The 15744-nt window shown below is 42.1% G+C and overlaps 1 protein-coding gene across 1 annotated transcript; it reads right to left on the minus strand.

Moving 5' to 3' along the window:
• Positions 1 to 6980: 6980 nt before the first annotated feature.
• LOC118082840 (trace amine-associated receptor 5) lies at positions 6981 to 8102 on the minus strand. The gene has a single exon (XM_035110672.2). It carries the CDS (start codon positions 7974 to 7976, stop codon positions 6981 to 6983), a length of 996 nt encoding a protein of 331 aa, XP_034966563.2. The 5' UTR covers positions 7977 to 8102.
• Positions 8103 to 15744: the final 7642 nt, after the last annotated feature.

The raw sequence follows: 15744 nt of genomic DNA on the forward strand, positions 1-15744 counted from the left end.
GACCCGCGGGAGGCAGCCCCGCCCCGTTGCTGCAGCAGACGGAGCGGCTCCCGGGAAGGGGCGGGGCGAGGCCCACAGGCTCCGCCCCCTTCCTCCCCGTCTTGATGAAATGTGCAGCCTGAGTTTTCAGAGTAGAAGATCTAGGGGTTTTTGTTTGTTTGTTTGTTTTAAAAGAATTAACACCCAACAAATATATGGAGATGCTGGTGGAAGGTCTTCTTGTAATTTACGTCTTGGAAAAGACTTCTCTTTTTGCCTTGGTCCCGTAAGATTGGACTCTGTTTGATGTGCTCAAATCCCCTGGGGTTTTGTTTTATTTGCTTTTACGTGTTTTTATACTGCTGTCTGATCCGTTTCGGGCTGTGTGTTTTTCTGTATTGCACACAGCACAGAGATTTTTTTTAAAAAAATATAAGTTTATAAATGCTTTTAAATAAGTAAATTGATCTGTCTTCTTGTTTCCTTTTGCGTCAGCCTGCATCTAAGCATGTGAAACAGCAACTGTCACTAAATTCCCTGGCAGAAAGACCGGGGGGGGGGGCGTGCCCAGAGTTTCTACTACTGTATACACCTTGACGTCTTGTGCTGCTGTAGCCCCTTTAATTTGAACTCTTTACCATTAGAAAAGAAGAATGCTCTTGACACACCATTCTTTCAGATGCACTCACACAATAAAAAATAAAATAAAATAACCTAAGCTTTTCAGAATTAATTTTTTAATTATTGTCCACTGCTCATCTTGTATGGTTAAACTGCCACTTTAACTGTATTATTTTTAGTGTACAACTGATATTCTACATTTGATTTTCTGTATGCAGTTTTCTGTGTGGAATTTTGTATTGTAAGCTCCCTGGGGCAGGGGCCTGCCCTCTGGTACTCTGTGAAGGGCCATGCATACACTGTGGAGCCGAATATATACTATAATAAATATTCAACAAATAGCAGCATGTGCACTGATGGTGCACACTGGTGATGGCAGTGCCAAGTAATACATATAATAAGAAGGTAAGGGTATTGTCATGCAGCAGTTTGCTTGACCACCACATGTGGTGATGCAAGCTACAGCATCACAACAGACTTCTGAGAGCAGCTTTGCCATTGCTTCTGCACTGAACCATAAGAAGAATGGAAGTAGAGATGGGAGATGTAGGCAGGTGTATAGTGTACCTTTGAAACACCTTATTATGGCGCAAATTGGGGTTAACATAAATTGTTTATATATATATATATATATATATATATATATATATATATATATATATATAATATGTTTATTATTGTTTTCTGCTCACTGTTCACCACAATGGCAGGTTACAACCATATAATCATACATCTATACCAATCAGCATATTAATAACATTTCTCACCAATTTGCTGAGGAGCAATTCTTATTTCTACCAATTCTTATTTCTACTTGCTTTATATTATTTCAGTGACAAGATGAATACTGTGCCGTTCTAGTCAATTCCACAGTCATAAGTAATCCATATTTCAGTAGTTTGTTTAGAAGGGCGATTTTAATAACATTTCCTACTAAGCATAAGGAAAGCCTGAGAAACAAGGATGTACCCATTATTTTGAAATAGGGGGGTGACCGGTTGAAGCAAGAGAGTCTAGCAAGGATCCTGGCATTTCATTTAGTCACTAAATTTATCATAGAGCTCACAGTATAAATGGGGGTTCTTGGTGTTCCCCCATCCAAACCATGATCAGACCTAGTCTTAGCTAGTCTTCAGCAAGTTGCATCATGAGAACTCAGACCATGCCCTGGAATTGACAATAAGGCTTGGAAGAAGTATTGGTTTTCGGGAGGAATGTCCAGCATTGCCATACTCTCTTGCTGAATACCGAAAGCCTCACTGCCTTCTGCCACCAGCCACGTAACAGGGATGTGTGTCAGATTTAGGCACATCCCAAGCCAAAGTGTGATGCCTCACATACCACACAAGTGTCCTGGGAAAAAATTGAGACATCCCAATTTTTCCTGTGAGAGCATTTTGGGTGCCATGATCTCTCGCAATTTCCAGTCAAGATCTCGCCCCTCAGAAAGCACCTTTGGGGGGGCATGATCTTGTGCAGTGCCCCCAAACACACATTTTTGGGCACTGTGAGAGCATGGCCACCCCAAAATTGCTTCTTTTGGGCTCTGTGATCTTGCATAGGCCACATGATTCATGCGAGAGCACGGATGGGAAAATGTGTGTCCCATTTTTGGGACTCAACATGTTGGAGGGTATGGCCTCAGGGCCTATCTGAGGCGAAACAGAGCCTCTGCTAGATGGGCATGAAAAAGCAGGGACCTCTGAAGCACTTTGTGGCACCTTGGGAATCCAGATATCACAATACCTGAGTTTACCGTAATGCCATAATACAATGATGGGGGAAGGCGGAGATCAGGTACAGAGGAAGTGGTCCAATTTGACTGATAGGTCTAGCTTGTAATAATCAAGAAGTTTTAAGCAGTGCTCTCCAATCCCCAATGGAGACTAGCTTTGCAAGAGCAAAACTAAATGCCTCTAAGGAAGATGCCAGGGTGGAGAAGATCCTTCACAACTCACAAGTCTAGCTTGTAACGAGAGGAAATGAGTTTTACCCAGAAAGCAAATTCTTTTTAGGATCCCGCCAGATGTCCCTTTTAGTGATTATTTCTGCTCATGACGCTATTGGGACAGTCATACGCAATCCTACTTTCAATACTGTTTGCACCTGCAGACGCTTTAGGGCAGTCACACTGATTCATTTCCAATCAGTGCAAATTCCATAACTTCCTGCTTAAAGCAGTATTTCTTTTATACCACAAATGATATACTATTATTGTATTAAGAACACGTTTCAGAATACACCTGCAAAAAACAAAACACCAATCTGGAGGAGCTCAGTGTTTTTCTCACTCCAAAATCAACTTTAAAGTGACCTACCACAAAACCCTCTGGACCTATTTTTCTGCAACTTGGTAGGTTTCTCTTCTGCCTTCAATTTTCAAACCAATTGCCCATAAAATGCTAACTACAGTAAGTAATAAAAATAATAAAAACTGTGCTTCATATTTTAACATCTCTAACCAGTGTTCTACCAGTAAAACAGTAGTATAAAAGCATATAAAACAAATAAAGACAAGAATTCAGGGGATTCAAATGGCTCAAAAACAGGGCCCAATTTTATGGGTCAAGGAAAGCCTGGGGGAAAAAATCTCTTTACAAGACATCTGAAGTAACTGATGGTTTCTGCTTCACATATGGCAGATGAAAGTGCATTTCATAGCACAGGGGCATTAGCAGGAAATGCCTGCTTTTAGGTCACCACTGTATGATATTCTGTAGGTTGCAATACCATGAGTAGAATTTCCCCAGGTGATCTAAGTGAGTCTATACAGGGGCAGTTGGCATGTAAAGTACTGTAATTGGGAACTGCAGCAGCTCCTAGATAGCAATAGAGTTACCACATTGCAGGTGGTATAAAAGCACATATTATGTGCAACTTCTGAATCAGCCACATGTGGGAGCCAAATATCATGGATCCAAGCATAGTATAAGGCTCCTTTCATACCTAGGTATATAAGCATCTGGTCACATATTCTATTTGTTTGCAACTTCAGTGCACATATTCTGTCTTTTAGTTTGTGGGTTTATTCTTTTACTGGTAGGTTAAACATTTGCAAAGTGAGTTGCATAGGGGTGAAGCAACAGATGGGACTTTTACTTTTGTGCAGTAGGCTACACTCCAGCCACACAAAGATCAGAGATTTCTATATGCACGCACACACACACACACACACACACACACACACACACACACACACCCCTCTTCAGCTTCGCAAGGAAGAGGAACCACAGTTCAAGGACACAGTCTAGTAGCTGGACCAATAATGAAACCACACAAAATGGCACGTCGTTGGGTTGCTGAGGGCCCTGGCTGAGGGCTCCCAAGAGACAAGCATATTTATTTATTTATAAATATACAGGGACCCAGGTGGCGCTGTGGGTTAAACCACAGAGTCTAGGGCTTGCTGATCAGAAGGTCGGCGGTTCGAATCCCTGCAACGGGGTGAGCTCCCGTTGCTCGGTCCCAGCTCCTGCCCACCTAGCAGTTCGAAAGCATGTCAAAGTGCAAGTAGATAAATAGGGATCACTCTGATAGGAAGTTAAACGGTGTTTCCGTGCGCTGCTCTGGTTCACCAGAAGCAGCTTTGTCATGCTGGCCACATGACCCGGAAGCTGTCTGCGGACAAACGCTGGCTCCCTCGGCCTATAGAGCGAGATGAGCACTGCAATCCCAGAGTCGGACACGACTGGACCTGATGGTCAGGGGACCCTTTACCTTTAAATATTTATACACCACTATAAAATTAAAATATATATAATAAAAATGCATAAAGAAGTTTAAAATCAGAGGTTATAAACTAACATGGAAAGATGTATTCTTTTTTTTCTTTAAAGTAAAGTAAATTTTATTTATAGTTTTCATCACTACAATTTCTCCACATTAAAAGTAACATTGCATTAAACCTCGACTTCCCTTCCCGCCTTCCATGGTTTCCTCCGAAACTCCATTACTACTGCATATTCTAGTCAATTCATATCCCCTCTATCTCACTTAATCTCAACATAACTTATACTGCTGAATTTACTCTTAAATCTGCTAACATTTTAACCTGTTGGGAATATATAACCAGTGCTATTTTCTGGGGGAATGTAGGGGTACGCATACCCCTAAACATTTTGTGAATCTAACGGGAGAAGAAACTAAATTTTTGTTTTTTAAAAAATAGTTTCTTCTCTAGCACGGTGAATCGTCAGTGTGTGGAATGTTTGGAGGTTTGTACTTTCGTCCATTTGCTGTATCTATTTCCCCCGATTTGAACTACGGTATAAAATGGTGATTTTCTTGAGTCAAAATGAGAGTATCCCTAAACATTTTTTAAAAGAAAAATAGCACTAGATATAACATTTTAAAAATCCTAACCGATCACTTAAAAATCCTAACCAGCCGCACATGGACCACCTACGATAACCTCCATGCCCTCAAAAACAAGCAGCATGCAGAACAGGGAAGGTGGGGGAGAAAAAGAGACGAGGGAGCAGAAGCAGAGGAAATAACTACCCAAGATAGAGAAGGGAGTGGGGAGGAAAGTTAATAGATAAATAAACAAACAAACAAACCTCAAACCTATTATTATTATTATTATTATTATTAATACCCCGCCCATCTGGCTGGGTTTCCCCAGTCACTCTGGGTGGCACCCAACAGAATATTAAAAACACGATAAAACATCAAACATTAAAAACTTCCCTAACCAGGGCTGCCTTCAGATGTCTTCTAAAAGTTGTGTACATAGTTCTTTATTTCCTTGACATCTGATGGGAGGGTGTACCACAGGGTGGGCGCCACCACCAAGAAGGCCTCTGCCTGGTTCCCTGTACCCTCACTTTTCGCAGTGAGGGAACCGCCAGAAGGCCCTCGGTGCTGGACCTCAGTGTCCGGGCTGAACGATGGGGGTGGAGATGCTCCTTCAGGTATACTGGGCCGAGGCCTTTTAGGGCTTTAAAGGGCAGCACCGACACTTTGAATTGTGCTCGGATACGTACTACTGAAAAGTTGAGTGCAACCCCAGCACCCCTTATAGAAGTCTATGGGCCACGTGTTTCAAAGTGTCCACAGCTGGTTTCCATTCTCCCCTCCCTAAGGTCAGTCAAGGCAAGGAAAAGGCCCAGGTGAGCAGGGCTGCCAGGAGATAGGTGGGCAGATTTGGCTGCTGCTATAATTATAGCTGAAGCTGAAAATACGCTCCTGCTATTTAAATATTTCTTCAGGTCAGAAGGTCAGAGGACAATCTATTTCCACCAAGAGAGTCACATTTGCTCAATATATGCAAACAGAAGAGCAATCAAATAAAAATGGAAATAATCATTTTTATGAAATCAGTTGTGATAATTATTGAGAGGCTTTGTGGATAGAATCACAGATGTCATCATTCACAGAAGAAACTGCTGGTGCATCCTGCTGGAGCAAAACCCTCCAAAAGAGAGAGGGGGAGGGAAAGAGAGGATAGAAAGTGCTTGTTGCAAGAAATATTCTCAGCCTGGCAAGGAATTTTAGTCCATTAATCATCTTGATTGATCGATCGATTTACCATTAAATACATTTGCATATTTCTCAACTATTGTCAACAACTTGACAAATATTGACAAATATTGACAAACGTGTGAGGTGACTTAAAAAGAAAGATAACTTTTACAATTGAAATCAGTTTAGTATTTTATTCACCATCCTTTGTTACAATGATGCACCAATATCATTTCAAAAAGCAAACAAACTGAATAAAACATACCTTGAAAGTAGGCTCCTACTGAATGATCAACCAAAATTCAAGGTGATTACTGTACTGATTAAATCCATTTGAGCTTTCAGTCCTATTTTGGCTTTTGTACTTTTAACTGCTACCATGTTTGGATAACTTTCTCTTTTCATTTGGTAGCACTTCAATCCATTACTAAAATGAATTACTCTTAAGGTAATAAATACATGCACACATACATACTGTATTAAGAAAGCAATAAATGAATCCCTTTCCTCACCATATCTTTTGCTTACAGGGTTTCTTTTAATTCCACATTTTTCGCACTCTATGGCCACCATACGTTTACAACACTCTTATACCAAATTAGCAGTCATGGAGAATCCTAGGGGCTGTAGTTTGTTAAGGGTTCTGGGAATTGTAGTTCTGTGGGGTCAACAACCTTTGCAAACTAAAGTTTGCAGAATCCTTTTGGTGAAGCCACAATGTTTACAGCAGCATAGGAGTTGTTTAAATGTATGGTGTGGTTGTGACCAAAATTACTTCAGCCATGGGCATTGGTCCATGGGATGGTCCAGGAGATCTGAATCCCAAGCCTTTTGTGCTAGGCCCCAGATCTCCTGACCCCTCCATCTTTGGGCCGTATGCAGCCATGTAGTAAGTTAGCACCTCTGTTGCCTTTGGGTTATTCCTCCTGGTACAAGTCCACAGTAGATGTTCTTGTACAGAAGATCTGACGAGATAAAACGAGCTTTACAGCTTTCCTGAACCAGTGGTAGGAAAACACATAAATCAAAGGGTTGCAGGCTGAATTAAAGTAAGCAAACCAAATGAGAACATCAAACACAACAGGTGGGGTAATGAAATCAAGAAGGCTGTCTACCATTGTGTCTATGGTAAAAGGCAACCAGCATAAGAGGTAGATGCCAACAGCGATTCCCAGTGTTTTCGCTGCCTTCATTTCTCGCCTTGTCGCTCCTGACTGACACATGTTTATCTGCTTGGCTTGCCTGGTCGCCACGATAAATATCTTGACATACAGCCCTACCATGATGAGGCAGGGGAAGAAGAAGAGCGGGAAGTTTATCCAGCCCCAGAGTTTGTTGAGCAGCAGCTGGCAACTCCCAACGCAAGGCATGTCCTGTAAGAACTGGCCTAAACTTTCCTCAACTCTTTCACTGTAGAGGAAGATGGACGTGTAAAGCACAGGGACCCCCCACCCGACCATGACGTAGACGCAAGCTACCCGCACGGTGAACTTGGTGGTGTAGCGCAGAGGGTCGCAGATGGCACAGTGGCGGTCGATGGAGATAAAGCAGAGGTGGAAAATGGAGGCCAAGCAGAAGACCGTGTCCAGGAAGGTGTGGAAACGGCAGAAGGCATCCCCAAAGTACCAGCAGCTCTCTACCGAGCGGATTGTGCTGAAGGGAAGGACTGTTAAGCCTAGCAAGAGGTCTGCCAACGCCAGGGAGAGCAGCAAGAAATTGGTGGGGGTGTGAAGGATTTTGAAATGGAATATGGAAATAATCACCAGCAGGTTCCCCAGGACTGTAAGTAGCATGCCCAGGGCACAGACCACATAGATGGTTAGCTGGACCCCAAAGGGATGTAGGGTTCGGTAGCAGGAGCCATTAATCTTAAAGCACAGCGGGGCTGGGGCAGCTTCCACAGCAGAGCTCATTCTTCTCCTCCACTTCTTTCTGCCCCTCTCAGCTGTTTTGGCTCTGGCAATCTTTCTTCTGTATCTGGGGGAGGATGGGCGTAAATACTTAGTTACTTATTTTATTATATGACCGAGTTCCTTAATTTATGAATCATATCCCACGTGAGTCTCGAAGGTGATTTACAAACACACCAAACAAACAACTAAAATTGGCTCTCTCTCCTTTTTAAAGGCACAAAAGATGACACTTTGAAATACAGAATAAACATCTTTTTACCCAGCTGGAAAAGCTAGTTGAAACAAAAATGCCTTCCAACTGTCTCTGGAAAATATAAATAGTAATATTTAAGGGACTTGGAGTAGATACTCTTCTGCAGACAGCAGCAGTGGCCTACTGGGTATATAAGGGGAAAGGCAGTATTTCAAGTTACATGGTGCCGAGCTCCAAAAGAGCTATGAATAGACAAATCTCTCCATTTGAGTTTCTCTCATTTTCCCAATCTTAAGTTCAGTTCTCCATATTTCCACATCGGTTTGTCGTGTTTTTTTTTCTTGTGATGTTCTCATGAATATTCAACAGCATTTGAGTGCCATATATACATTTTTGCAAAACAATTTCCCCTAACTAAGTGCACCTCTGAATGCTATTTTCACTAATATCTGCATTTTTATTACCCTACTTTTATACACGTTACTTGGCTGGAGAATGCACTACAGAATTTGGAGAAGTGCAAATGTAGAAAGATGGCTGTATTTTTAAAAATCATTTTGGAAAATGATTTTAGTAGGTTCACCATTAAATGTGAACTGAATCAAATTTCTCCCTAGTCTCTAATAGGGCATTATTTGTTGATACCAAAACCTTGAACTTTGCCTGGTAATTATGAAGCACAGAGTGTAATATTTGTGCAAAGAATCCTTAGGAGAGAGTCTGTCTAGCTCAATGAATATCATTACAGAACTAGGTGATCAGTCAAACTGGTGTAACCTAGTTTCATACATACACAAAATCACATCCTTTTCCTATTCATTCATTAATCTGCAATAGCCGCCTCCTCTAGTTCTATATTGTATTCACGATCACGAAAGCAGACTAAAATCAAAAAGAATGGACAAAATCCACATTCTCATTTTTAAATCACCCTGATTTAAGTACAGTGAAGTGTTATAGGGAAATTAATGTGAATTAGGAGGTTTTAGATAGGGATTTCAAATGTGAGTGCTCATTACTTCTGTTTTGTTTGTTTTTTGTTTTGCCTGAATGCCGTGGCACTTTATTATGATCATAAGGATGCCTGGTATAGGAGGATTTTATTTTTGGCTGAACCCTTTCTAGTGGCGCAACACATGCTTGCTCTGTAACAGCGATCACAGCATTCTTCAGGGTTTACAGGACTAATGTGGTGGTGGGGCAATATTTCAATACTGAGAAGACTTTAAAATGTGGTATAAAACATTGTAAAAAAATAAAATAAAATGCAACAACAACTCTCCAAAGAGACAAAGTGCATTTCTTGGGTATCCTAAATATGCCCCCTCCCAATACAGAGGTAGATAGTCAAATAGCTATAGATACAGACATTAGAAGAGCATGTTCCCTTTGTATCACCTCTGATAATAATAATGTTATTGTTTAAACCCTGCCCATCTAGCAGGGTTGACCTGGCCACCTTCTCCTAGAAGTCATAAGTCTATACAGAAAACAGGGCTGTTAGGGTGAACTTAAAAATTCGCTTGTTACATAATTTACAGCTTTATCTTCTGCTTGTTCACTCGGAGGAAAGTCCTAGTACTTTAAATGGGATTACCCCTGAGTAAGTGACAGCAGGTTTACAGCATGGCTCAATATTGAAGAAGGGTGATTTGGGCTACTTCAGTAAATCTACATTTTTGTTTAGAACACTGTACGTGCATATGGGAATACTGCACTGCATGCACAATGGTGTAATTTTTTTAATCTTCAATCTTTGCTTGGTTATGCTTCTATTTTGTATTTTTATAAATCTGTTTTTAAAAATGAAAAATGAAAAATTGGTTATGTAGAGGAGAATAAAACAAATGTTTATGCAACAGTGGTGGTGGGAAGGAACTTTATTTCTCACAATTTCCAAAAAATAAGTTTCAGGTATTTTTCAAAAGGCTGTTTCTTCATTTCCAGTTACTGCAGAAATATAAATGGAATTAAAGGACTGAAAATCTCGCATCCAAAAGATTTTTTTTTTATAAAAAAGTCAACATTTATTGATTTTTTATGGTCTGATACCACAGTTTAAATATCAAACCTCTCTTTTACAAAGCAAATAAACCAGGATAAAGGTTTATGGAGAAAATTTCCGAGGTGTGTGAGTGTGTCTTTGTGTTTTTGGAAGTCTCCAACAATTAGTCTGGATGATTTGAATTTGTTATATCCTTTAAAGCCAGAATTAAGACAAAGTCTTTCAGTAGTTTATCTGAAACTTTTTTTTAAAAGTAACTGAAATGCACGTGTATTTAGTATGAAGACTTGGATCATATACATGAAAATGAAAATCCAATTTCTTGTAGTTTGTTTGAAATAGAACAAAGTACAGTAAGGATTACCTGCTGTTGCCCACCGCCTTAACTTCCAGAGTTTCTCTTCAGCTGGGAAGTCTGAAGTCAGTCAATGCCTTATATAATCCAGTCCTTTGTAAGGAACAGTGAAATTGAAGGTGTGGTCAGCAATGCACATGCGTCTTCAGCAACAGCAATGTTGCTGGCTGTCAAATGCCCTGTGATGTACAGACCTCCATGCTCATTACTCACTTGCCTGTTTCATCTTAACAGCAGGGCCACCAATTGCCTATACATGTCCTGCCCATAATAATATTGCTCTACTGTAACTGTCCACTGTTTTCCCCACAGATTTGGCCTGCTCCCTCTCATCTAAGTCCCAGATAAGGTCCCTCTCGTCATTCCTAGCTCTTCGATTAAGCTGCAATTCAACTTTCTTTAGGATGAGCTGCATTTTCTTGTGAGACATTTCTCATTATCATCCATATTACTTACACATTCCTTCACTGGAAGTTTCGTATACAGTGGTACCTCGGTTTATGAACACAATTGGTTCCGGAAGTCTGTTCATAAACTGAAGCGTTCATAAACTGAAGCGAACTTTCCCATTGAAAGTAATGGAAAGTGGATTAATCCATTCCAAATGGGTCCGCGGCGTTCGTAAACCGAAAATTCGTAAACCGAGGTGTTCATAAACCGAGGTTCCACTGTATAAGCTTGGGCAACAATATGCAATGAGGGCAGGCAATGTTATTATTCCTTAGACATGTTGTTGGGTTGTATCAACTGTCTTCAGTGCAGACCCACTGAAATTAATGACTAAACTCTGAGCATGTCTAAAGTTGGAAAGCACTGATTGTCTCTCAGCCTGACCTCAACGTATTGTTGTGTTGATGAAATGAGAGCAGCCCATGTAATCTGCCTTGGGCTTTTTGGTGGGTGGGTGTGAAGCAGCTGTGATAGAGGGGAGGGGAATTCTGGGAGGTACAGAACTTGCTCAGGTCTTGACAGGACAGTAGAATGCTGAGAGAAGACTATAATGATATTTTGGGTGCTTGCAAAATGTGTTTTAAAAGCAGCAGAATAACAACAGTTGTTTGTTAGCAAGTGAGCCAACCCAAACAGCATCTTCTTTGTACTGATTTACTATATACTTTGTGAAGGCTTAGAGCAGGGGTAGGCAACCTAAGGCCCGTGGACCGGATGCGGCCCAATCACCTTCTCAATCCAGCCCATGGACGGTCTGGGAATCAGCATGTTTTTACATGAGTAGAATGTGTCCTTTTATTTTAAATGCATCTCTGGGTTATTTGTGGGGCATAGGAATTCGTTCACCCCCCCCCAAAAAAAAATATATAGTCCAGCCCACCACATGGTCTGAGGGACAGTGGACCAGCCCACGGGTGAAAAAGGTTGCTGACCCCTGGCTTAGAGTCTCACTTTAGGGTCAACCACACAATCACTCCCTGCCCAACGTGCTCCTCAAGGAAACACCATAGATAGGACAGAGATGGGCGAAAATGAATGGGAACAACTGTCTGATTCCCAGCATGGTCCTGAAGTTTCTGCCTAGGATCAGGACATCCTATCTCTGTCAATGGACAGCTCAACTACCCACCAGGTGTCCTGCGATTTGCTACAGACAAATCTAAGGTAGAGATGAACAGAGTCAGAGCACCTAAGACTCCTCTACAGGATTGGGGCCGGGGCTTCATAAATCAGACTGCTGGTGCTAAAAGATTGAATGCTCTAGAAACTGCATTGAGTGTTGAACAGGGAGGCTGGCCTATCGACTTCAAGGGCTACCCTAATGTCTTTGGTCATGCAGAATAAACATAGGAACTATCTTATCCTACGTCGAATGGAATTGGTGCATGTACCTCCATATTGTCTACAATGAGCGGCCGCAGCTCTCTTCCATTTTGGCCAGGAGCCTTTTCAAGCCCTACCTGGAGATGATGGGGATTGAACCTGGGACCTTCTGTATGGAAAGCAGAACCTCCTCCACTGAGCTACAGCCATTCTCTGAGTCACAAGACAAGGCTGGTGTGCTTTCCATGGAAGACTGCAAATGGCATAATGAAATTCCAATAAATAAACAGTTATGGGCATAGCCCCAGTTCAAAAATTGGTGTCAAAAGAAAAGTTTCCAGCTTAGTCATACAGACGTTTCTAAATAATATTCCCTGGTGATGTAAAACTTGCTTGTGAGACATCAGTGTATTGTGCATCTCCCCTGAGGGCACTTACTTTTGTGGTCTCTTCTGAGCTGTTTACTTCCAACAAAAAGGTGTTGGAAGTGTCAGACCTGAACAATTATTTCAGCTGTACTCCCTGGGCTTTTTCTTTCTTTCTCCGAGCTCTCCTTGTTATTCTATGGTGTAAGTAAAGCCCATGAGCTTCTTTTACAATTACACAAAGTTCAGAAAGAATTACTCCAGCCTAACATGTCCTGCCAACCTAGCTGTTCGAAAGCACCTCAAAAGTACACGTAGATAAATAGGTACCGCTTCGGCGGGAAGGTAAACGGTGTTTCCGTGTGCTGCTCTGGTTCGCCAGAAGCGGCTTTGTCATGCTGGCCACATGACCTGGAAGCTGTACACATGACCTGGAAGCTCCCTTGGCCAATAACACGAGATGAGTACTGCAACCCCAGAGTCGGTCACGACTGGACCTGATGGTCAGGGGTCCCTTTACCTTTACCTTTAATGTGTTCAAGAGAGAATGTCGGTCTCAGCTTCCATCAAGTTACAGCAAAACCTTTGTTGATTTCAAGGGGGTTTGGCAGGGGTGGAGAACATCAGGACTTGGAGTATAAAGGAGGTCCTCCAATCCTCTCTGCTTGGCCCTCAGAACCATAGCTGTCAAGTTCTCCCTTTTTTAAAGGGAAATTCCCTTATGCTGAATAGGCTTCCTCGCAAGAAAAGGGGAAACGACAGCCATTCTCAGAACCCAGGTCTCAACCTCACCAGGCCTGCTCTTCATGCTCCTCAAGTGCTTTTGCTTGGTTGCAAGGTGTCCTTGAATCATGATAATGCCTCTCACTTGTCCCATTGGAGAAATGCATATGTGGGGTAGAAACTCCTGGCTTTGGCAAGGCTGGACTGTCACCTACTGTACCAAGGCAAGAGCGGCACCTGCTGCTCTACCTTCTTTTTTGTCCAGTGATATGTGGGCCCCAGAAGGTTCTGCATGAGGGAAATTGCTCATCAGGCTGACAAGGGGATTTCTGCTCCTGGAGTATGGAGAGAGATAATTGCAGAGAGAATGAATATGTAAACACAGGGAGACTGAAAGACAATAGGCCATTCTGTATTATTTTTATGGGGTGTTAAGTTTTGGGTTTTTTCTTCTTCTAATTTTGTTGTACCGGCTATTACTGGGACTGCCATTTTGTTTTGGCGGGAGCACCATCTTGTTTCAGCAGGAACGTAATTTTTCTCAAATTGAGTTTATTAATAACATTTTCTGAGTGATTGTTTGTAAGGTGATTCAAGATGCCTGTTAAGAGGAATCCTAGTTTGGTTTTCCCTTCCAAAAGAGTGATTAGAGGCCCTTCCCAGTCCTTGTGATCAGTGCAGGCCCTAGAGGAAAAGCAAAAACAGCAGCCCGCTTAACTAAGCAGGCAAAGGCAGCTCCATGAACCGGGAGCGTCCTGGGAGGAAATTCCCCTACCGGCTAAAATTTACAAGCTGCTGTGCAGAAGCAGACGGGGCAGCGGTAAGCTCCGCAACTGGAGTGCACCAAGGGCCAAGGCCCCGAAGGGTGAAGCCACTCCAAGGGGAAAGAGAAAGGGGGAAAGGAAATTGGGGGGCAAATTTAAAACAAATGGGGAAGCGGTAAGATCCGCAACCGGAGTGCACCAGGGGCCAAGAGTGCCCCCCCTCTAACGGGCAGGGAAGGGGGGAAGGAAAAATGGGGCGGGGAATAATACAAATTGGGAAGGAATAAGGAAAAAACAATTTAAGAAAAGGGGTAACGGAAAGATATCACCAAGACGATCGTCAAAGGTAAATCACTCTCTCTTTCGGCTCGCTGAAGACACGCTGTTGGTGTTCCGAATGCATGCACCAAAAGAGGAAGCTCTGGGTCACGTGCATGGGAATAAAAAGGTCCCTCAAGCTATTTAGACTGCATCCCATTGGCCAGATTACACCCAGCTATGAGGGACCTCCAATCGGGTGTTGTGGCTATCCAATAGAACCCCCCCCCACAACACAGGGTGTCTGATTCCAGGTCTCACCGCAATACGTGTCCTCTTTAAGGGAGGACTCGGTTTAGCTTAGCTGGAATGTGTCCTTGAATGGCGAGAATGCCTCTTGCTTGCCTAGAGGGGGGGGGGAAACCTATGTGGCCTATGTGTGTGAATAGATGCCTCTGGTTTCTGCATGGCTGAAACGTCAGCTACATCTGCTGCTCAACCCAATTTTTGCCTCTGCCCCCCAGTATGTGTACCCCACCAAAGGTTCCCTATGAGGGACCATGACCATCAGACCAAAAGGAGCTCTTCTACCCCTTGAATATGAATAAAGATAATTGCAAATAAAATGGATCTGCTAAAATACATAGACTGATATACAATGGGCCAATCTTTATTGTTTTTATAGATTATAGTTTTTGACATTTTCCTTGTACGACACCCTGATATTTTATTTCAGTCTCTCTATATATTTGTAAAGAAATAAATATGATTGAAATGTATTTAAAATACATTTAAAAGTGTGTCAAAAGCATTCTTAAGAAGTCCAGAGCTGACCAATTTTTCTTGTGTGTAGAGGATTCCCCCCCCCCAGTGGTACCATGGCTGCAGATACACTATACGTTTGTGTGCATTCTGTAAGCTCTATGTCCTGGGTTTTGTTATTATTAAACACATGACATCAACACCGATCTGGACATATTCCCTTTTCTTTCTATGAGTTAAAGCTACTGGTTTGTAGAAGCTACTGGTTTGTAGAAGCTACTGGTTTGTCGAAGCTAGTGGTTCTACAAACGAGTTCTGATGCTAAGAGAGATGTTAAAACTGAATAAATTCACACTTAAACCCATGTGTGTGTACAAAAGAAAGCACATGCAAACAGTACAAAATTCCAGATAAGTGTGAAATTCAAAGCTTAACTACGTTCCAATCTATCTATGAGACATGGCACACCTCCAGTTCTTCTGGTCGATACTTTGAATTTATTTAAACATACCAAGGATGGCATGTTATGTGAGAGAAACCACTGAATGCCTCACTTGAACACTTGCTAAT

This window comes from Zootoca vivipara, chromosome 3 (assembly GCF_965207765.1).
Source record: "Zootoca vivipara chromosome 3, rZooViv2.hap1.1, whole genome shotgun sequence".
Classification (NCBI taxonomy): domain Eukaryota; kingdom Metazoa; phylum Chordata; class Lepidosauria; order Squamata; family Lacertidae; genus Zootoca; species Zootoca vivipara.

What these genes read in the sequence shown, in the direction of transcription:
- LOC118082840 (XM_035110672.2), bottom strand. Translation starts at nt 7,976, where the DNA reads ATGAGCTCTGCTGTGGAAGCTGCCCCAGCCCCGCTGTGCTTTAAGATT.